The 24,331-nt window shown below is 35.8% G+C and overlaps 1 protein-coding gene and 1 long non-coding RNA gene across 2 annotated transcripts; one reads left to right on the top strand and one right to left on the bottom strand.

The window, feature by feature from the left end:
* The first annotated feature begins 2,570 nt into the window (after positions 1-2,570).
* Positions 2,571-4,842, top strand: LOC140977870 (uncharacterized). Its single transcript, XR_012175454.1, has 2 exons — positions 2,571-3,106; positions 4,681-4,842. It is a non-coding gene; the product is annotated as an uncharacterized lncRNA (long non-coding RNA).
* An 11,946-nt stretch (positions 4,843-16,788) lies between these two features.
* On the bottom strand, positions 16,789-19,929 carry LOC140977589 (uncharacterized). Its single transcript, XM_073442345.1, has 3 exons — positions 19,819-19,929; positions 18,929-19,710; positions 16,789-16,858 (listed from the first exon to the last, which is right to left on the bottom strand). Exons 1-3 carry the CDS (start codon positions 19,927-19,929, stop codon positions 16,789-16,791), a joined length of 963 nt encoding a protein of 320 aa, XP_073298446.1.
* Between the last annotated feature and the right edge of the window lie 4,402 nt (positions 19,930-24,331).

Genomic DNA, 24,331 nt, shown 5'->3' with positions numbered 1-24,331 from the left:
CATGTATATTAAATTGAATACCATTACGTTCCGCAATTTTAAAAAAAAAATTTAGACCCTGTTTATTATAATTGATTAATTAGTCCCAATAATGATTAAGAACATCAGTAGCGTCCGGGTCCCCACAACAACAACCCAGTACACCAGGTAAAAGAAGATTGGAACATGAAGAGGTATTACATGAAAGTAAAAAACATGTAAAACAAGACTGAAGAACAAATGTAGATAGAAAATTCCAGTATATGTTTTAGTCCTTATGCTTTTTGTAAATATAGTTGCTATGTTCTACTTGTTACCCATACATTAACATTTTGTCTTAATACTAACATATTTAATGTTGTTTAGAACCTTCTACGTTTTAAAATATACATGTACACATCTCCTTTTACATTTTAGTTTTTTACAACCATGCTTTAATTGCTAAAATAACCTGTTTATTTAATTTAAAACATTTTCCTTTACTCTAATATCTAGGCTTCTGTATGGCGTCTATACATAGCATTATTAATCTGAAAACAAGGATAATATAAACTAATAAAAAAAACCTATCTCTTTTTTGTCTTATATGTTCAATTTAGTACGCTTACTATATATTGAATTGTAAGGGAAAAACTTTTTTCCCTAAGTAATAAAAAATCTCTATAGAAATGCATTCTTAAAACTATAAAACTAAATATAACGTATAATAAAAAACACATTTATAAAATGTCTTTTAAATAATTTCATGTTATCAAACATTATATCTAAGGCCTTCCTACTTATTTATACAATAACAACATTTTATTATCGATTTACAGCTAACTACTGTTATATTATTCTTCTAAACTGAGCAAAATTAAAAAAAAAATTAGTAATATCCATTCTACTAAAACAATTTTACCAGGGAAAAATACATACTTATAACTACAAATTATGGATCAAATATTGGGCAACAGAATATATGTTTCGATAATATATATAAAAAAAAAGAGGGGAAAACACCCAAATCAAACCTTTTATAGTAACCATCGTGCAATTAAACGCTTTAAATCCACAAGTACATGTGATCTAAGTACATAAACCTATATACATACATGAATTAACTTGAAAAACGTTACATTTGTTAACATTATATGGAAAAAAATTTGGCAATTTCATTTCTCAGTATCCACTATGTCATGACGTGATGAAAGAGTGCACCTGCGCACACGGTAGACAAAAAAATGGCAAAAAATTGCGCGCACCTGCAGGATATCCTCTCGCACGCGCGTACATCTTCTCCAAAAAAACCAGAGACATGCGCGCTGTTACGCGTTATATTCGTGCAGCAGCACTTTGCCAAATGCCACAAAATACAGCAGTAGGCACGCCGCTGCGCATTATACCCACGAACCAGCGCCGCTTTTTCCCAAATGTCATGCACAGAAACATTCGCGCATCAGCACCATCAAGCTGTGCATATGCACACTCCATGTCCCCACACTTTTACAGAGTCAGTCCCGCACTAACGCACTAAAAATGTGTAGCAGCGCACACTCTTTTCCGTGAAAAAACACACAAAAAAAAACGTTTTCCCCCTCATTCTCACAATAATTTCCATCTTCCATCTTTCCTTCTCTTTTTCCCTTTAACAGCCGCCATTAAAGCCCCATCTTTCCGCTAACACTACAGCTGATCAAAATCCCTCCAAGGAGCCCAATCATCGCCCGCTCACCACTTCCTTCAAAATTCCCGTACGCAACAACGCCTACCAAAACTTCAGATTTATTGGGCGCTTCCTTCCAGTAACATTTTCTAAGGTAAAACGATTTTCTTTAAAATTTTATATAAAAGATTTACAAGTTTATGCGATATTATATCTTTTAAATTTTTATATCTGAGTGTTGTTGTTCCTTGAAATTGTTTACTAAAAATTATGCCTCCTAAAAAAAATTCCAAGGGGAATGCTTTATCCTCATCTCATTGGTATGATAAACACAAATTCTGGAATACGGAAGCTCAAAGACTTTATGAAAGCACACTAACTCGACCTATTATTCAAGAAAGAGGAATAGACATGTCCAGCCCTGACTATTGTTTAGTGGAAGAGATTGTAAAATTAGGATGGGTAGAATTGGCCAAATCACCAGCAGACGCTGTAATTTCAATCGTTCATGAGTTTTACGCAAATTTACGTGTGAAGCACGAAAATCGTCAAGTTTTAGTTCGAGGCAAGATGGTAGCATTTGATTCAACTACCATAAACATCGTTTACGATCTACAAATCCTCGAAACTGATGAATATACTGAATACATAGCTGGAAATATAGATTACACTATGATGCTCAAGGACTTATGTGTAGATGGAGCAGAATGGTGAACAAATCAAGGAATCCCAGTCACATTAAAAATATCTGAAATGTTTAGTGACCCAAATAGTTGGGCTTCGTTCATTCTTGCAAGATTCCTCCCTTAACGCACAAAACGGAAATTACAAAAGACAAAGTCTCTTTGGTACATGCTATCACAACAGGAAAATCAGTGGACTTAGGCAAAATCATTCATGGTTCAATACTGCGTACGAGAAATCATTCATGGTTCAATATTGCGTACGAGTACAAGTCTAATCACTACTGGTCTCCCTAGCCCGCATATTATCACTGAAATATGCCATCATGCCAGTGTAACATGGGGTCCAGACGAACAAGTTTTAAAAGCTAAAGCACCTATCATTGTATATCGTGTTAGAGGGTTGTATGGACTAGCAGAAAACATAAGGCGCTAAGGAAAAGCAGCATACAATCAACGTGCTAAAGACCATCAAGAACCACGACTACCGGCATTGAGCAGAGTACCTCTAGGAGACCGGATAGCAAAAATAGAACAAGACATTAGAGCACAACGTGAAAAGCTAGCAGTGCACAAACAAGTAACAACCACATTCATGACTTATATGGTTAACTTTACATTGGTCCTTGCAAAACGCTTTCCACCAAATACTCCAGCAGATGCACCCTTCCCTCCACCACCACCCTGGTCACCCCAACATCCATTGCAGTACACCTCACCACGCCAATCTATAGATGAAGATATCCATGACGCTGACAATGATGACTTAAATAACAGCTGCTGATGCTCAATATATGAGGTATATACTGCCATTTTCTTTTCTTTCATGCAGTTTACATAATTAACATTTCAGATTTAGCACAATATGTTGGGTACAAAAAATATAGCCAAAATATTTAGGATCTACTATCAAATGTCAAACAAATAGTTTCTTAAATAACTCTAAATCTGTTACTAATTTTTCAAATCCACATTCATGTATACAACTGCTTACAAGATTAGAATGACTGATTCACTCTATCATATTCACCAATACACCTCCTTGGAAAAAATATAATAGACTATCTATTAGTAGACCAATCACATATTTTATAACTTAGCATCAAAATTCTTACATTCAATACCTTTTTATTTACAATTTCATTACAACTTAAGTAGACATTAATTTTTTCTTATTTTTAACCCTAAAACTCACTGTATTAACACTTAAAATAAAAAACAATATCTAGCTTTTTAAAAACACAACACGTGGTGCAAATATATTCAACAATATAATGACTAACCATTATATTATAAAACAATCAGTTATTTCCTTGCACTTGTCAACAATTTAAACCATCTAAATTACTTGTGTTGAGGTGGCCAAAAACAATCATACCATGGGTCATAACACATCTATGACTCACCCTTCTCCATATGATATATATATAAGCTTATCTACCGTCCACTATTTTACAATCACTTACCATAACATTTGAACAATTTTCTTTCAATATATAAACATACTGTTTCTAAATCAACTCCAATGGAAAACAATCCGTGCTGTGATTGTATCGACTGCACTCAATGTTACTACAACTCTCTATTTCAAAAAGAAGTCAAAGAGCTAATAAAAAGATTTTACTCAAACCCAGTATGAGACATCATCTTACGAAGAGCACTTAACATGGAATCAAAGCTTTCTCTCCTATTAGACTATGCAGCCGACATTGAAACAGAGCTAGATATCAACATCATCCGCCAAACCCAGTATGTGTATTAAACAAATACTAGAACAACTATCTTGTAGTCTAGAAATCGTTTAATTCAAAAACATTTACATCGACCTACTAACAATTATAAAATATATTCTACAGAATCTACATGTAAAGAAGTTGCCTTTATTTTATATTTTTTACACTTACTCACCTTTCCCCTGTTGCAGTATATAAATAGTTGTATTTCATGTTATTGGCATACCTTTCTTTTACCTAATATACATATTCTCAATCATTTCAAGATGTATCTGACCTAACATATTATTAGTGAACTAGCTAATGACTAATGTATTTAGATGGTTTCTAATCTTAATCAATAAATCATATATATAACCTTTGATTTACGGATATGATCAGTAAAAACCAATATATGATATAGCTTATGCAGATGTATTATTGCTTACGATTACCTACGAACTATAATATCCCTTTTTTATTGGGAAAATTAAATTTAATAAAATCTAAACATTTTCTTAAATTGTTTAGTTTTAATAAGCTAAAATGGTATGATTAGATTTTCTTGCTGTTTTTTTATAATAAGTTAAATTTTTACAGTTCAGTACAAGTTAATAAACTAGAATTTAACTCACCTTATTATGTGATTTGTTTTCTTCAGGTACAACCCCATAAGCAGAAACGATGAATGAAGTGCTACTGTAATAATAGGAACATAGCTAAGGTTTTTTTGCTTTCTAGGTATGTGATGTCTAAAAACATTAAATATAATATATGTAAATTATCAAGCTGATATTATATTTAGACTTTATTAATACTTTGATAGCAAAATTCAGCCAACCTATAGCTTATTTCTTAGCTTTATCAAAAATGCAAATATTAACAAAATTAAGAATGTGTTAATTTTGATTTATAAACACATAAAAAAATGTTTAAGTCTCTACATACTTTTTCTCACACTTCATTATCTAAACAACTTAAAAACTTCTGATTTTAAGAAATATAAATGTCAAAATCAATTTTTAAAAATCGAATATATATGTAAAATCTATTTATTGCTAAACCCTTGAATTTTTTTTAAGATTAAAAAAAGTTATATTCACACGGATGTATATAGAATATTCACTCCTTAATTTCTGTTAATATGCTGAATCATATATGTCATGTTTAAACACCTACAACCTAACTACATCCAAGCTTAGCAATAGATTTTAGTAATGGAGTGAAAACAATTTCTAGATTTTAGTAAAATAAATTATTTCTTAGGCAAAACAATTTCTAGATTTTGATTTCTAACACATAAAACTATCAAAAAATAGAAAACACTTAATCGCTATTAGTACCTTTCTCCTAAAAAAACCAAAACAAAAAAAAATTAGACAGTACTCCGCTTATTTAACTGCTAATTTAATGTTCATTTCTATTACTTAACTGCATTTAAGCTGGTTAATTTTGTTAATTTTTAAACAAGTTTAAATAAAACTTTTATACATTACTACATACATACGCAACTTGTACAAAATTAAAGAGTATGCTTTTGAACATTTTCAGATATACATGAACTATTTCCCTATGATTTTTGGTATCTATAATACTAACTTTTCTGCTCTCTATATTTACCATCTCTAAATTTTCTTGCACAAATAATGGTAGACATAACTTAATTGTGGCGATGAGCAATGAGACTTAAAATCAGCAGATCTTCAAGCAATATAAAAGCATTAATCTTAAGCAGAACTTAAAGTCTAAGATAACCAGAAGCAGAACTTAAAGTCTAAGATAACCAGAAGCAGAACTTTGAACTCTAGGAAACAGAAGCAGAATTCAGTCCAAACCATAGTAGCTTTACTTCTTTCGCATAAACAAGAACTAGCCTTAAATGTTACCGTTACTTTATCAAGTACTAGCATTAATTGCACCATTAATTCTGTATGAAGTCATTTATTACGTCTTACCAATTTTGGTATAAAACAAGACTGATTGTTTTGAAGCTTTTCTGCAGGACCTATTTCAGGTATTAAAGCTGAATATATCAGAACTCAAAGAAGCCGTTTTGTTTATAGACGTTGGGATCAAAACTTCTATAAATATACAAGAACAACGTTGATAAAGTGATATACTGATTGCAAAACTCACAACGTTGATTTTGAGCACAAAAACTCTCTTATCCTACAAAAAGCTTGACATACAGAAAAGTAGCACACGCTTCATAGCATATATCCGATCGGTTGAAGATCATTTTGTGCTGCTATTTCTCACACTCTTCATAAACAGTTCATACTATTCATATCTTGTTGAGAAGATTTTGTAATCTGGAAAAGAGTCTATTCCAGAATCTTGATTACATATTATCGTGTTGATATACTAAGAGTTTCAGTAGGCAGAGGGTAAGTCCTGCTGAAGTGGGTGTGTACTGTAAAATCCAAAGTCTTTTAGTGATATCTTCTGGAAACAGAAGAAGGGGAGACGTAGAAGATTTCATCTTCGAACTTCCATAAACAACTACTGCCTACTGCTTACTGTTTTTATCATTTCAATTACTGAACCATCAGATCGTTTCCGCACTATTCTGTGATTTGTTGGTTGCACACTTGAACAAGACTAGCTACAATATTTAACAGGATTTTAGCAACTTAAAAGAAGAAAAGAAAAGAGCTTATTCACCCCCCCTCTAAACTCTACATCGATCCTCAACAAGTGGTATCAGAGAAGTGTTATTCTTGTTCTTAAAAATCTACAACAGATGGCACACTTTAGCAAGGTTCCCATGTTCTCAAAAGAAGACTTCGATGACTGGAAGATCCGTATGCAAGCTCATCTAGCAGCTCAAGATGACGACGTGTGGTTCGTCATCACAGATGGTCCATTAAAGATCTTAAAGCCTAATACAGCCATTTCTATCACTGATGGTGTGCCGCAAATGGTTGAAAAATCAAGAAGCGAATGGACCAGTGAAGATAAAAGAAAGCCAATCTGGATAATGTCGCAAAGGACACACTCTATAAAACTCTTGATAAGAACACCTTCAGCAAGATCAAGATGTGTTCAACTGCAAAAAAAAATATGGGAAAAGCTCATTCAAATCTGTGAAGGAAATGAGCAGACTAAAGAAAATAAGTTGACTGTGGCCATGCAAAAATTTGAAAATCTGAAAATGAAGGCCGGAGAAACTCTAAACGAGTTTGATGAACGTTTCAGTAGTCTGGTTAATGAGCTAGCAGCTCTTGGTAAAGACTATGACAACAGAGAAATAGCGCTCAAAGTAATGAGAGCATTGCCTAAGGAATGGGATGTAAAAACTATGGCCATGAGAGTATCCAGAGATCTGAACAAATTAGAACTGCATGATCTATTTGCAGACTTGAAAGCATATGAATTTGAATTGGAAGTACGAAGTGGAGAATAGCCATCATCAAGTACACCTACCAAGGTCTTGTTGCTACCACTGTTGCTCCTGTTACAATTGTTCCAAATGTATCTCCTACTGCTACTACTGAAAGTACATCTGATAGAACTGCTGAACAGATTAGCAATGATGCAATGTCTTCGTTTGTGAAGAAATTCTCTAGATTCATGAAGAAGAACAACAGAACGTATCAGAATCCTAACCGAAATTTTAAGAAGGAATTACCATCCGGTGTTATGGCATGTTTTAACTGTGGAAAAATTGGTCACTTTATTGCTGATTGCCCAAAGCCCAAAAATGACGAGAAGAAGAAAAAGGAGCACAAGAGGAATGATAAGAAATATAGAAGATCAGATCGCAAAGCAATGGTTGCTGAAGAAAATAAGTCCAGGTGGGCAGATTCTAGCTCTGAGTCTTCTGACTCAGATGATCATTCAAGCGACAGTGATGCAGAAGAAGTCAAATGCCTTATGGCAGATACCGAATCAAGCTCAACACCTGGAGAGGTATTCGACTTTAACTCAAATGAATTTACACGAACTGATTTGGTTAGTGCACTGCATGACATGGTAGAAGAGTACTCAAGACTTTCTCAATCATTCGAGGAAGTTAAGACTGAAAATCAAAACTTAAAGGATCAAATCAGTAAGTTTACTTGCATGGAAGAAAACAGCTGTAGTGATTTGGAAGTTGAGATAAGTAAGTTGAAAACTGAGAATGAGAGAGTAAATGCAGAATACCAGACAATAAGATCCGAAAATCAGAAGCTATCACTACTGGTAAATGCATGGAACAAGTCTTCTGTTTCTTTGGAGAAGATGCATGAGTTACAGAAACAATCTGGAGACAGAAGTGGTCTCGGTTTCAGTAACAATGAAAGCACTTCAAAAACTAGTACGAAACCAATACTGGATAAAGACAGAGGAAAATTCATTCACTTCGTAAAATCCAGTATGGTATATGAACCAGTAGTACCAACTGTTCAAGGTAAAAAGATTGTAAATCAGACGAACAGAAGAAACCATTATGGTCTGGGTTATGTTAAACCTGAGAGTAGAGTCCATCAAAGTGCTGGATCCAGTAGAGGATTCAACTCAGAAGGACAACTCTCTATGAGGGTTAAAAACTACCAGTACTATAATAGTATACCTGTTCAATAGAGATACAGACCAGAAACCAAGAATCGAAGGGAAGAACAACATTCTAAAATACATTACGTTAAGAATACTAGACCTTCTGTTGCACACACAAAGGTGGATACCCGAAGTACAAAGTCACCAAGAATTGTACAGATGTGGGTTCCTAAGGGACTGATAAGGCTTGGACCCAAATAGACTGGGTACCATTTACTAAAACTTGTGCTTGCAGGAATAGAAGAAAGTCAAGATTAGCAACTCCATATGGTATCTGGATAGTGGATGCTCCAGACACATGACTGGACAAAAGAATCTATTATCAGAAGTGATAAGTTGTACTGGACCAAAAATAACTTTTGGGAACAACTCAAAAGGTAAAACTGTGGGTAAGGGTAAGATTACTCATGGTAACATTACTATAAATAATGTACTTTTGGTTGAAAACCTATGTTATAATCTGATCAGTATCAGTCAACTATGTGACAATGGATATTCTGTAGTTTTTCAGAAGCACGTATGCATAATTAAAGATGTGAATGGATATGCAATCTTAACCGGGAAAAGAGAAGGAAATACAGACAGAGTTTCTTGGGATGTAGATCATATTAATGTTCCTACGTGTTTAGTTGCATCTCTCAGTGATAAACATTGGCTATGGCACAAGAGATTGAATCACCTAAACTTTAAGTCAATCAATTTTCTCAAAAAGCAGAACATAGTTGATGGTTTGCCTGATATTAATTTCGTTAAAAATCACGTATGTTCTGCATGTCAACTTGGTAAACAGATAAGATCCAGCTTCAAGAACAAAAGTAGTAAATCAACCTCAATATGTTTGGAATTATTGCATATGGACTTATTTGGTCCAATCCCTATCATAAGTTTAGGGGGAATGAGATACCCTCTCGTTATTATTGATGATTTTTCCAGATTTACTTGGGTAATATTTCTTGCTGGAAAAGACCAGACCAGTAGCCTTCTGATCAAACTTCTGAAGAAAATTCAAAATGAAAAATCAGTGTCGGTTATTAAAATCAGAAGTGATCGAGGTACTGAGTTTACTAACAAGGTACTTGAGTTATATTTGGATGAACATGGCATTTATCATGAGTATTCAGCTGCCAGAACACCTCAACAAAACAGAGTAGCTGAAAGGAGAAACATAGCTCTTAAAGAAGCCGCTAGAACAATGCTAGCAGATGCTAACATCTCTCAGCATTTTTGGGCAGAAGCAATCAACACTGCATGCTATAAAAAAAACAGAACCATGATCAACAAGAGACATAATAAGACTCCTTATGAGATATGGAAAGGGAGTAAGCCTAATGTATCTTATTTTCATGTATTTGGTTGCAAATGTTTCGTGCATAACAACGGTAGAAACTATTTGACTGCATTTGATTCGAAATCAGATGCTGGACAGTTTCTTGGATATTCAGCAGTAAGCAAAGCCTTCAGAATCTTCAATAATAGAACTCTTAATGTTGAAGAGTCCATTCATGTTGTTTTCGATGAAGACAGCAATGCCCATGAAATTACTAACACTTCAAATCTGAGTAACAGGTTGGACAACATGCATCTAGAACTTGATAGTGAAGATGATACAGAACCACGTGTCAACGATGCACAAAATCCAGAACCAGACATCCCTATAGTAGAACCAGCAACACAGATACAGGATGCACCAGAACCAGCAGTTGACACCCCAGAATCTATTGACACCTCACTTGAGCTCGGTCCAAATCCATCAAATCTGGAAGAAATCAGTCTAAACCCTTTCATTTGGAGAAAATCACATCCTCCATCTTTGGTTATCGTAAATCCAGAAGCTCCTTTAAGGACAAGAAGACAAATGCTTAATGAATATATGCATGCTGTTTTTATTTCTCAGGTTGAACCAAAGAAGATTGAAGAAGCTCTTCTGAATCCTAGTTGGATTGAAGCAATGCAAGAAGAGCTGAATCAATTTAGAAGAAATGAAGTATGGTTTCTTGTACCTAGAACTACTCCTCAAGCAGTCATTGGAACTCGGTGGGTATTCAGAAACAAGTTAATGAAGAAGGAAATGTGGTTAGAAACAAAGCAAGACTGGTGGCTCAGGGTTTCAGGCAAGAAGAAGGAATAGACTATGATGAGACCTTTGCACCAGTAGCAAGGCTTGAAGCCATTAGAATATTCTTAGCATTTGCTGCGTTCAAAAACATTAAAGTTTATCAGATGCATGTGAAGAGTGCCTTCCTAAATGGTTTACTGCGAGAAGAAGTTTATGTCGAACAACCTCCAGGTTTTATCGATCATTTTCTACCACATCATGTTTTCAAATTACACAAAGCTCTGTATGGTCTAAAACAGGCACCTAGAGCATGGTATGACACTCTATCACAATTCCTTGTTAATCAGGATTTCACCATTAGCACAATAGATAAGACTTTATTCACGTTTGTTAAGAATAAGCACATCTTGTTAGTACAAATTTATGTTGATGACATTATCTTTGGGTCAACTAACCCCAAACTATGTGAAAAGTTTGCTAAGATGATGCAGGATAAATTTGAGATGAGTTTGATGGGAGAATTAACATTCTTCCTAGGACTGCAAGTCAAGCAACTGGAAACAGGAATCTTCATAAATCAGGCTAAGTATACGAAAGGATTATTGAAAAAGTATGGTATGGAAACATGCTCTGCTGCTTCCACTCCAATGAATTCATCTACTAAACTTGACAAAGATGAAAATGGAAACTCAGTAGAGGTAACTCAGTATCGTGGTCTTATTGGCTCATTATTATATCTCACAGCCAGCAGACCTGATATCATGTTTGCAGTTTGTATTTGTGCAAGATTTCAGACTAACCCTAAGCAATCTCATTTTATTGCTGCTAAGCGTATTCTCAAATACTTAAAGGGTACTCAGAATGTCGGCCTATGGTATCCCAAGGACTCATCATTCAATCTTATTGGATAGTCAGATGCTGACTATGCAGGATGCAAACTGGATAGGAAAAGCACTAGTGGTTTTTGTCAATTTCTTGGTGACAGGTTGATCTCCTGGTTCAGTAAAAAGCAGACTTCCATAGCCACGTCTACTGCAGAAGCAGAGTATCTTGCTGCTGGAAGTTGCTGCTCTCAAATACTGTGGATACAGCAACAACTTAAAGATTATGGAGTTCAAGCCTCTGAATCACCCATCCTCTGTGACAATACCAGTGCCATTGCAATCACGCAAAATCCAGTATTTCATTCCAGAACTAAGCACATAGATATCAGACATCATTTTATCAGAGATCATGTACAGAAGAAGGATATTCGTCTGGAATACGTTCCTACTGATCAACAAGCAGCATATATCTTTACAAAACCTCTGCCTGAAAATAAGTTTTCTTACTTTCGAAATGTACTTGGTTTAATTTATTTAACTTAGTTGTTATTTGTCAATATTTAACAGTAGAATTTTTGCAGAAAAATAAGAAGACAAGATTACATCTATTAAAATTTTTTGAGGAAATAATCTATGCCATGTTACAGCAGTCAGTTCAGAACCTACAAATTCCTGCCACTCAACTATCCAATTATTCAGTTCATGGATTCTTAAACTAATGAAGGATTCAGCAAAAGAGATCTTCTCTAGCTGATGCCACTTCTTCCACAGCATCGCATGCATAAGAACTTGATCAGTTGCTAGCTCTGTAACATGATTGACATCAAACTGTTGTTTATATCGTCTCGCTACTGCTCTTTGAGAACGAGTAAATGTAAAACCATTTTGATAAGAATTCTGAAGATCTTGAATCTTGAACCATGAAGACATGACTTTTACCAAGACATATTCTTCAATAGTCTTCTTCAAGTCTTCCAGATAAGGAAACACTTCATCTGTGACAATGACATGCGTACTGCTACAAGCGTTAGAAGTGCTTGAACTAGACATATCGAACTGATATTATCTAACATTCTTGTTGTATTACTCATAGACATGTGACATTTAATGATTGAAGAAGTTGAAGAGTGTCAAGTCAAATGAAACGTCTCTTGATTCATCCAATTTACCCAGACTAAGTTTTTCATATCCCTTGTTTTATAACCTTCAATGAAAGCAGTAGATAAACGAAAATATGACAAAATAAAATTCTTACAAAACCAGATACATTACATTGCGTTTATCTACTACATTTGTTGATATCATCAGTTTGAAGTACTTCAGTAGCACTGAGTACTTCAACAGGAATCTAACTAAAACTGCTGTAATCCCCTCTTTTTGCATGGTCATGATTTGTGAAAGGGGTAATTCCACAGTTTAAACCTAATAATTTAGAACAATCTAACTAATTGTTCAGATTATACGCCAAGGAATTTCTTCCAAGTCTTCATATCTTGAAAAAGAATATCTTCAAACTTCTGTTTACGAAAGGCTGGAAGTTGTCCTTGGAATTCCTCTGTTGATTCAGACTCAGGAGAAGTCTCCGAGAAGTCACTTGAACTACTCATTTGTGTTGATTTGATAAAAGCTTGAATGACTCAGTTTGTAAAATTGCAGGTATTTATAGAAGCCGAAACGACGGCTCACTGTTTGCACGGATACCAAGAATCATTTATTATTCCTTCAGATTTCGTATCTTCGCATTTATTGCATAGATTCAGGGAGAACAGTAATCTTTCATATTTTCGTGCTTTATCAGAAGCAGAAGAGAGTTTTGTCTGTTCGATAAGACAAAGTATCTACTGGATTTTGTCAATAATGCTGACAATACTTCAGCACATTATAACTTCCAGTAGATATTATCATAATACGACAAATTCTCTTATGTTCTTTTTAGTAACTCATTAGACAGCCCGCTCTTTTTCATTTTTGAAAAATAACTTTTCTGACACTCTGCATAACCTTTCAAATATTCAACCGTAAACATACTGACACGTGTCCTTGTGTTTACACTGACGGCTGTACATTTTGAATATTAACCGCCTCTTATTCCTCTTCACATTTACGATTCCAGACTTTCTTGCTACTGCTTTCTATTGTCTAACATAATCTTCAACGAAATTATCTCAGAAAAATGGCCGGAGCTTACATTCTCAATGCTTATCAAGTTAATTTTTCATCGGTTTTTACTATTAAAGATGAAGGTCTTGTACAAATGTTTAAGGCTGTTGAAAAATCAGGCCTTCGAAGATTCTTGGAAGCACCTGCTATCATCTATACGACAGCACTTCTGGAATTCTTCGCCAAAGCAACTGTTCAAGATGGACAGATCATTCATTCTCAGGAAGATGCATCTATTGCCATTGATGCTCCATTACTTGGATCAACTTTCTTTCTTCCACTCTCAGGCACCTCTGACCTATCAAGTATCTCAAAGGAAGAAATGTCTATTGCTCTTACTTCTTTCTCTGCTTCTGGAGAAGAACTCTCTCCCTCTTGTTTCAAGAAGCTTCTGAAGATGGAATACCAAGTGCTTGCTGACATTGTGACAAAGGCACTTCTTGTCAAAGCTGGTACTTTTGATCGTTTGACAAAAGAAAAAGTTCAGGTGATGGTGGCAATCACCTCGAATATTAAGGTGGATTGGAGTTGGTTTTTATTCAAAATTATGAGAGAAATGATTTCACGAAAGAGCACTGGTTTTGCTGTTCAAATCAGTCAGATGCTGAATGATGCTGGTTTTCCATTCACTACTGATCAAGATGCTTCTTATGTAACTATGGCTGATGCCGATAATGTGCTTGCTTTGAGGCCTAAACCAACGGTGGTCGATTTTGTTTCCATGAAAAAGGAAATTTGGGACACTTTAGCCGAGGGACATGCTCCCCAAAAGAAAATTAAAAGAAAGAGAGTAATTGTTTTGACTGACTCGGATAAAACTGTATCTGAAGAATCAACAGCTCCTACTCAAGCATCTATTCCAGTAGCAACACCCAGCAAAAAGAAGTGGAGAACCACCATCCGTATTAAGAAAAATGTGGCCATTGCTGATCTGGATACTGTTCCGTTGAGACAAGTATTTCCAGAAGCCACTCAAACCAAAACCAAGTCTGCTTCAGAACTAGTAGCAATTCTCTCCCAACCAGCACTTACTTCTACTATTTCACAATCGACTACTACCTTCTCTTTCATCAAACCAATGGCTTTTACTGCTCCACCAGCATCAACATCAGAACCGAATGTTAGACCTACTACTGGAGTTGTGATTCGAGAGTCGTTAGTCGATCATCAACTACTCGTGCTTCACTGCCTATTCCTACAGGCAAAAGAAAGGAAAAGATGTCTGATGAACATCAATTTCAACGCTCCAAAACCTCAGTGCAGACTGGTATTGAACTTCATCTTCAAGAGATTGAAAAATCTGCCAGGGAAGACATGTTGTTCTTTGATGAATGGCTGAAGATGAGAGCATTTCACCCTTTCACTCACTTACGCACTGCAAGCGTATTTGCTCAGATCGTGAAGCATGAGAAAAGAGTTTTTGCCATTGCAAAAACAAAGAATGTTATTGAAGCCATGAATCGGAGAAATTATATCCTTGATCAATTGAAACAAAAGGCGATGGACTCTGTGTTGACATCTTTAAAGTCAAATTTTGATCCAATGAGTCCTACCGCTCCTCATGATCAGGATATCATTCAGCTTTTGACTGGTCAGCTGCAGACTTTGGCTGAGCTAATTCAAGCTCAAGAACAGGTTTTTGCTAAGCCTCTGCCTTACAGGTTAGGCATGGTGCCCGAACTTTTACAGACACAAACAGTTGAGGAAAGGATCACAGTTCTTCCGGAGCCAAGGTCTCTAGTACTCCTGCATCACCGGACCTGCCTGCTCAATCATCATCTTTGATCTCTGTTAGAGAATTAGCTTCAGTAGATGAAGTGATTCAATCTATTGTTCTTACGACGGCTGCTGCACTAACTCAAGCTAATGAAGTGGTACTCTCCGAAGCTCAAATTGAACCTCAGCATGTGGAAACATCAGATGTCTATCCTTTACCGAATCTTGAGAACTTCTCTGCTGAATATCAAGTAGAAATAAAGGATCTACTGAATATTCCATCTGATTCTATCCCTTCAGAGCAACCACCAGAGACCACTGAAGCTACTCATCAAGATGATAGTACGGCGCCTGAACCTATGGTTGAAGAACCTTCTGTTGCTCCACTTGCTGATGAGGAAACTCATGCAGGACCTCCTGTTTCTGCCGCTCCAGACTTGAGCCCTGTTGAACCTGGCACCTCTGCTGGTTCCAAGAATGTGATTCCTCTCATTGCTCCAACTGAACTAGAACATTCTACTGCATTGGTCTTACCCATTTCTGACTCAGCTGCTGCTCGTACCGCAGAACTCAAGCAGCGTATGATCACCAGAACTCCTTCTCCAGAAACGGAACGGTTTGATATTGAATTTGAGATTGATACCTTGCAAAAGGATCTCCACAATCTCTCTGAAATAGTAAAGGAGCTATCTCGTGAACATGCTGGAGAAGTCAGTGGTTCTAAGTTCTTTCGAGACCGCATATCTAAGGAACTATCTATTACGGCAGAATCTGTGAGAAAAATGTATGCTGAGACCATTGTCTTTCAACAAAATGTTTCCAGAAGCCAAGGGATCATCGTACTCGGTCAAACTGACATACTCAAATGACTCACCGACCATGATGAGGTTATTCGCTCAGTCTCCACCACCTTGGAATCTATGGATGCCAAGATTGAGTCCCAGTCTCAATCTCTCAATGCTCTCAATGAACGAGTATCTAATCAGGCACCATATCTGGAAATGCTCAACAATGGCATTCTAAATCTCTCTAGCCGTATGGATGGTTTGTTGTCTCGAGTACTGGCCTTTGATGCCAAAAAGGGGGAAGCAGAACCAGAAGGAAGAACAACTGGAGATATAGCAGAATCTTCTGCCAGAAGAAATCAAGATGCTGAAGAAACCATTTACAGGGACATTGGCACCGATAATTAAAACTTTCGATTAATTATCTTAATATAACTATGTTTTATCTTGCCATTATTTTTCTGCTAATATTCAGGTTTTGGCATCACCACAAAGGGAGAAATTGTTAGACATAACTTAATTGTGGCGATGGGCAATGAGACTTAAAATCAGCAGATCTTCAGGAAATATAAAAGCAGTAATCTTAAGCAGAACTTAAAGTCTAAGATAACCAGAAGCGGAACTTAAAGTCTAAGATAACCAGAAGCAGAACTTAAAGTCTAAGATATCCAGAAGCAGAACTTTGAACTCTAGGAAACAGAAGTAGAATGCAGTCCAAACCATAGTAGCTTTACGTCTTTCGCATAAACAGGAACTAGCCTTAAATGTTACCGTTACTTTATCAAGTACTAGCATTAATTGCACCATTAATTCTGTATGAAGTCATTTATTACGTCTTACCAATTTTGGTATAAAACAAGACTGATTGTTTTGAAGCTTTTCTGCAGGACCTATTTCAGGTATTAAAGCTGAATATATCAGAAGTCAAAGAAGCCGTTTTGTTTATAGACGTTGGGATCAAAACTTCTATAAATATACAAGAACAACGTTGATAAAGTGATATACAGATTGCAAAACTCACAACGTTGATTTTGAGCACAAAAACTCTCTTATCCTACAAAAAGCTTGACATACAGAAAAATAGCACACGCTTCATAGCATATATCCGATCGGTTGAAGATCATTTTGTGCTGCTATTTCTCAAACTCTTCATAAACAGTTCATACTATTCATATCTTGTTGAGAAGAGTTTGTAATTTGGAAAAGGGTCTATTCCAGAATCTTGATTACATATTATCGTGTTGATATACTAAGAGTTTCAGTAGGCAGAGGGTAAGTCCTGCTGAAGTGGGTGTGTAATAGTGTGTACTGTAAAATCCAAAGTCTTTTAGTGATACCTTCTGGAAACAGAAGAAGGGGAGACGTAGAAGATTTCATCTTCGAACTTTCATAAACAACTACTGTCTACTGCCTACTGTTTTTATCATTTCAATTACCGAACCATCAGATGGTTTCCGCACTATTCTGTGATTTGTTAGTTGCACACTTGAACATGACTAGCTACAATCTTTAACAGGATTTTAGCAACTTAAAAGAAGACAAGAAAAGAGTTTATTCACCTCCCTCTAAACTCTACATCGATCTTCAACAAATAAATTAAACTTAATAATTGCTTTAAAAACCTCAAAGTATATATTGTTTCCTATATTATTTTACCAAAAAAACTACAACTACTTTAGTTTAGTTTATATCTACATAATTGTAATGTATTAAAAAAAGAACCCATAGAAGTAAATATATACAAATATAAACTCAAATTTATTTTCTTTAAAACATAAACAAAATTTATCATTTATTGCATTAAAACTTGGGTGAACACCTCAAAAATTTGAGGTACCTACACCTAGTATATATATAAAGAGTGAGGTTCATAGTTGCGTGGTTACTTTGCTCCAATGGCTAAAGAAAAGGTGTTTGGATATGCTTTCTTAAACANAGTTTAGAATCAAAACACTTGTATTTGAGAGATTAAATTAAATTACACGCATTAACGAAATTAATTAGATTATTAAGTTTTTTTTATTAATATAATTAAATTTTTACAAAAATAAATTTTATATGAGATTTTCTAAATAAAACTTCTTGTTCAAATTCTTTTTTCTGGCAATTTGGTTATTTAGATACCAACTGAAATATTTAATCAGTCCGGTTGGGTTGGATTTCTACAATCTAACAAATAACACATGTACCAGCCAAATTTTTCATTAAAAACCAATCCGTCATAATTTAAATTAAAATAAGTATCCAAATAACCGATTTTTCATTTAATTTTTTACAAAATTATATGAAGTTTTTATTCAGAAAATCTAATATATACCCGCCAAAAAAAATAAATTGTATTGAAAAAAAATTCTATTTATTTGATTTGAATGATTTCTTTATAAAAATAACCGAAATGAAATTGAATAAACAAGAAAAAACCATAAAATGTGGAATCTACTAATTCTACTTTGACGTCATCGCATCAAACATTATATTGTAGAAATTCAATTTACACACACACACACACACACACACATATATATATACACACAGATATATATATATGAAATAATGCATTATTTATTTAGTTGAATTTTTAATTATTGGTAGGAGAAGAAAAAATTATTATGCTAATATAATCAACTGTCGTGCATACAAGCAAGTACCTCAAGCCCATCGATAATTTCCATGGAGTAGGTCTCTTGTGAGACGGTCTCGCGAATCTTTATCTGTGAGACGGGTCAATCTTACCGATATTAACAATAAAAAATAATACTCTTAACATAAAAAGTAATATTTTTTCATGAATGACCCAGATAAAATATATGTCTCACAAGATTTACTAACCACGAAAGAAACTCGCCATTCATCCACACAAAGGATGAATGGTAGTAAGAAGAAAAATGAGCAATGTTATGAGCTACATTATTAGCCAATCTATTCTCATGAATAAAATCTGAAACTATGGGCTCTTGTATAAGGTCTATGATTTCTGAAACACGTAGACCTGCGTAACTAATGTCTTCCTTAAAGTTTGTGACTGCTTGCACTGCCAAAAAGGGATCTATTGTTACTTGAACATCATGGAACTGCTTGTCATATAGTATATTGATACCTTCCTTGATGGCCTCTAGTTCTCCCATAAGCACTAAAATAGGTTTTGGTATTTGTTTATCAAAGGCCAAAAGTAGTCGGCCTTGATTGTCTCGAAGTACTCCACTCACACTGTATCGATTCAGGTTCTCATTAACACATGCATCAACATTCAACTTTAGATCAGTCTTTTCTGGTTTCTTCCATTTCTTGACCGAAGAGTGCTTCTTAGTAGTCGTTCTATCAGCAAGTCTATCATCTTGGAATTCTGAGAGAAAGGCTCGACTCCAAGTAATATTCAATTCGTTCAAAGGCCTATCATTACCATGAAAGATATCTAGCTTTTCTTTCCAAATGGCCCAAGTTTGTATAGCAAATTTTTCGAACTCACCCCGTGATAGTTGCTCACTCATCCACCAACAGAAGTCCATCGTACAAGCCTCTTTTGCTACTTTCATCACTTGGTAGTATTCAGTGTCCTTCCAAAGCCGTTTGATTAACTCACAGAAGAATAATGAATGGCATGTAGAGTCAGGCTTTAAATGGCAAAATGAGCAGTTTCTAATAAACGGCACATGATGGTAAAAAAGATTCTGGTTTGTAGGTATGATGTCATGCGATACTCGCCACCAAAAAATACGTACCTTTGGCGGTAGGAAGACTTCAATTAAAATACCACCATTTTGCATTGAATGCTCAAACTGGTTGTCTGGTGGTAAGAAAAGTTCTCTTTGTAATCGAGAACCATCTCGCATTCAGTAGTGACCTTTGGGATCAAACCGCCAGAATCTTGTATCACTCGAGTCTTGAGCTGGAAGGGGGATCTTTATTATTTCTTTTGCAATAAAAGGGTTGAAGTTGTTCCTGATTAATGTGGTATCCCAAACTCCATTCTTAATCAAGGAGTCCACTGTCGCTTCTCTATTCCATGACCCATTTGGGATACCTATTTTCGATGTCAAACTTGGTACCCAACTATCCTAAAAGATTTTAATTGATTTTCCATTCCCAACTCGCCAAATCAATCCTTTCTCGAGAATTACCCTACTCCAAATAAGAGATCTCCAAATAAATGATGGATTATTACATATCCCCGCATTCATGATATCTCCATGTGTAAAATAACGTCCCTTTAGGACTTGGGCCGCTAGAGATTCTGGACTACGTAGTAATCGCCATAATTGATTTGCCAAGAGTACTCGGTTGAATTCTTCCATTTTCCGAAATCCAAGTCCTCCCCTTGCTTTTGGTTTGCTAAGGAAATCCCAGGACCGCCAATGCATTTTCCTCATTCCATTCTCCACGCCCCACAAAAATTTTGTGCATTCTTTCTCAATCTCTTCACAAATTGATTTAGGAATTCTGAAACAAGACATAGCATAAGTGGGAATAGACTGGAATATAGATTTGATGAGGACCTCTTTTCCCCCGACCGAGAAACATTTTTGTCCCCATCCTTGAGTTCGCTTAACAACTCTTTCCACCAAATATCTGAATTGGAGTCTCTTGCTTTTCAATGAAATCGTAGGCAGACCTAGGTAGAGATCATGTTTTTGGACCACTGGAATGGTCAAAATCCGTTTGATCATGTCAACAAGAAGTAAGTTTGTATTTGGGCAAAAAGAGAGTGCCGACTTTTCGTAATTTATCAATTGACCTAAGGCTCTTTCGTAAAGAGATAGACATTCTTTCACCCTAGCCCCTTCCTTCGTCGAAGCCCTGAAGAACACCAAACTATCATCTGCGAAAAATAAGTGAGAAAAGAAGGATTAGTTGAAGCAATTCGCACCCATCATATCCATCCCCTCGCCTCATATGAGTTAAAGAGGTCAGATAACCCATAGGCGCATAATACAAATAGTTATGGTGATAGCGGGTCTCCTTGTCGCAGTCCCCTGGTAGGGATTACAGGTCCTACCACTTCTTGGTTGATCCGAAAGTAGTATTTGACCGATCTCACACATCTCATGATTTTGTCAATCCACTCATCTGCAAAACCCAAGCGATTCATTAGTTTCTGTAGGAAATCCCACTCCACGCGGTCATAAGCTTTACTCATGTCTGGCTTTAATGCTGTCCAACTTGTTTTTCTAGATTTTCTGGTACTCATCCAATGAATAGTTTAGAATCCCACTATTATATTATCTATGATCTGATGACCAGGGATAAACGTACTCTGGAACTTGTCAATTACTTTTGAAATCACCGGTCTTAACCGATTGGTTATGGCTCGAGATATAATCTTGTAACAAACATTGCAGATACAAATCGGCCTCAATTCTTTCATAAGCATCGGATTTGCCGTTTTAGGGATCAGCGTGACCAGTGTTTCGTTCCATGACTCAAAGGTGGAATTGTCATTCAGAATATGCAATATGGCCTCAGTTACATCATGTCCCACAATATGCCAAAATTTCTGATAGAAGAGTGTAGACATTGTTGGATCTCGGTTTTCTACGTGCCTAAACGCAGCGGAAGTTTAAAATTTTTATTTTATTTTGAAAACAAAATAATTCTTTTGGACACTCGTATGATTTTCATGAATTAAACATGCATAGGATGTTTAAAATTATACCTTTGTGAATTAAATAACTGGACTCCAACTAATCCGGTATAAACGGATTAGCTCTTGTTGATTCCCTACGAACTTTCTTCGATGAAATCCTCCTATCAAGTCCACGACTGGATGGTTTATTCCTATTCCAATTTGCACTAGAAAATATGGAAGAAGTTTTGCGTAGGAGAGAAATTAATTGAGAGATGACTCAAATTTTCTTTCAAAAAAATTTTGTGGCCGTTTTCTTTGCTTTGAAAGTGAAAGTCTAGAAGACCTTGTGTTGTGGTAGGCTAGGGTTTTTTTTAACATGTGTTATTTATAATTAAATAATAGCCTCATGACATAATTAACATTAATGGGCTTGATTTAATTAATTGGGCTAGTCCAACTAGTTTAAATAATTTAATCAAGGCCTATTAAAACTTTAATTATTTATTATGATGGACTTGTACTCTTACAAGCCCATTAAACATGTCCACCTTATTTAATTTATTAATTAATAAACTCAACTTTTGAGCTTAATAAATTAAATACATTATAAATTCAACATTTGAATTTATTATTTTGAATTATAAATTCAACTCCTTGAATTTTTATCACTTCCAAAATTTAATATTTAATAAACCCAACATTTGAGTTTAATAAATCAAATTCTCAAATTTTATAAATTCAACTACTTGAATTTATTCTCTCAAAATTTAATTATCATAAATTCAACTCCTTGAATTTACTATATAATATAAATTCAACTTCTTGAATTTATTCTCTCAACGGGAACAAACAATCCAGTACTTGTGTGACCCTCAATGGTTCAGGGATACAGCTAGCCGTGGGTTCACAACTCTTTGTGATTCAGGACATAATCCTTTATTCGGGCTTACCCTATTTAGCCCCATTCTTTTCATCAACACCTTGATTAAGAATGTCAGAACTCATTTCTGATTGCACCCATCGGATCATGGTAAGNGTGGACAGAGATTCCATGCACTATTATAACATCAGGTCACATAGGATATCCACACCCGTAGGTGAGCGGTGAATCCCCGACTACAATGCACTGGCTCCTATATGTGTCGCAACTGTACCCAACCTCGCCACCTGATGACTCTCCTGGAGCCCGTAAACGAGTCAAAGCACAGCCCTAGCATATAGAGCCTCAGTGTTGTCCCGGGTCGTAAGGACTAATGGTATACAATCATAACCACGGACTTATCCTCTCGATGAATGATAACCACTTGGAAAATCCGAGGGAGGGTTGTTCGGTATAATCATCATATGACTACCCATCTGCATGTTTGGACATCTCTATGCCCTTACCAAGAAACGCAGTACACAACATCACAGATGCTAGTCTCGAGCTCAAGCGACCTTTATCCCTGTTTCGGGCGGCTGAATCGACTAGGAACGAATTTAGATCATACAGTGTTTACAAACGAGTTTCCACATCGAATTACGATTCATTTGTATTAAAGTATAATCAAGATCTTTATCTATGTTTGATAACATGGGTATGCAGATAAAGAAATAACAAACCATGAAATAATGAATTGTATTAAAATAAAGATTGTTAATTACAACTGAGTCAATAAAATCCCTAGCCAACAGTTGGCTTGCAGGACATCTACTCTAACAATCTCTCACTTGCCCTAGAGCCAACTACCCATAAACTTTAATCACATTGCTTCGCGATGCTTCTCAAACAATGGTCCTGGCAAGGGCTTTGTAAGTGGATCAGCAACGTTATCTGTAGAGGGGAATCTTTCGACTGATATACCTCCTCTTCCCACAATCTCCCGGATGATGTGGAACTTCCTCAGTACAGGTTTGGATCGCTGATGAGACCTTGGTTCCTTTGCTTGCGCAACGGCACTAGTGTTGTCGCAGTACATCGGGACTGGATCAACTCCATTAGGAATAAGGCCCAACTCTTGGACAAAATTCCTCATCCAAACTGTCTCTTTGGCTGCAGCAGACGCAACAATGTACTCAGCTTCAGTGGTGGAATCCGCAACGGTGTCTTGTTCGGAACTCTTCCAAGAGACAGCCGCACCATTAAGCATGAATACAAAACCAGAGGTCGATTTCAAATCATCTACATCACATTGGAAGCTAGAATAATTGTAGCCTTCTAATTTTAATTCTCCACCCCCATAGACCATGAACAAGTTCTTAGTCCTTCTCAAGTACTTCAGAATATCTTTCACGGCCTTCCAATGCATTTGACCAGGGTTCGCCTGATATCTGCTTGTATCACTCAAAGCGTAAGCAACATCAGGACGTGTTGATCTCATACCATACATGATACTACCAATGGCTGATGCATATGGAATACATGTCATCATCTCTATCTCTTCATCAGTTTTAGGACACATAGCTTTAGATAGAGTAACACCATGACACATTGGTAAGCATCTTCTCTTGGACTCTTCCATAGAGAATCTCTTCAGAATGGTATCGATATAAGTGGTTTGGGTGAGTCCTAGCATCCTTTTTGATCTATCTCTATAGATCTGTATTCCCAATACATATGATGCTTCACCCATGTCTTTCATGGAGAATTTACTTGCTAACCATACTTTAGTTGATTGCAGTAATCCTAC

The sequence above is a fragment of the Primulina huaijiensis genome, chromosome 5, assembly GCF_012295235.1.
Source record: "Primulina huaijiensis isolate GDHJ02 chromosome 5, ASM1229523v2, whole genome shotgun sequence".
NCBI lineage: Eukaryota > Viridiplantae > Streptophyta > Magnoliopsida > Lamiales > Gesneriaceae > Primulina > Primulina huaijiensis.
Note: the sequence above shows the minus strand (reverse complement) of the source record. Positions and strands in the feature narration are given on the sequence as shown.

Coding starts and splice junctions, on each gene's coding strand:
- LOC140977589 (XM_073442345.1), bottom strand. CDS start 19,929: ATGCGAGATGGTTCTCGATTACAAAGAGAACTTTTCTTACCACCAGAC. Junction 19,711..19,818: donor AAGTCTTCCTACCGCCAAAG/GTACGTATTTTT, acceptor TGCCATTTAAAG/CCTGACTCTACATGCCATTC. Junction 16,859..18,928: donor AATGGCGAGTTTCTTTCGTG/GTTAGTAAATCT, acceptor GTAACATTTAAG/GCTAGTTCCTGTTTATGCGA.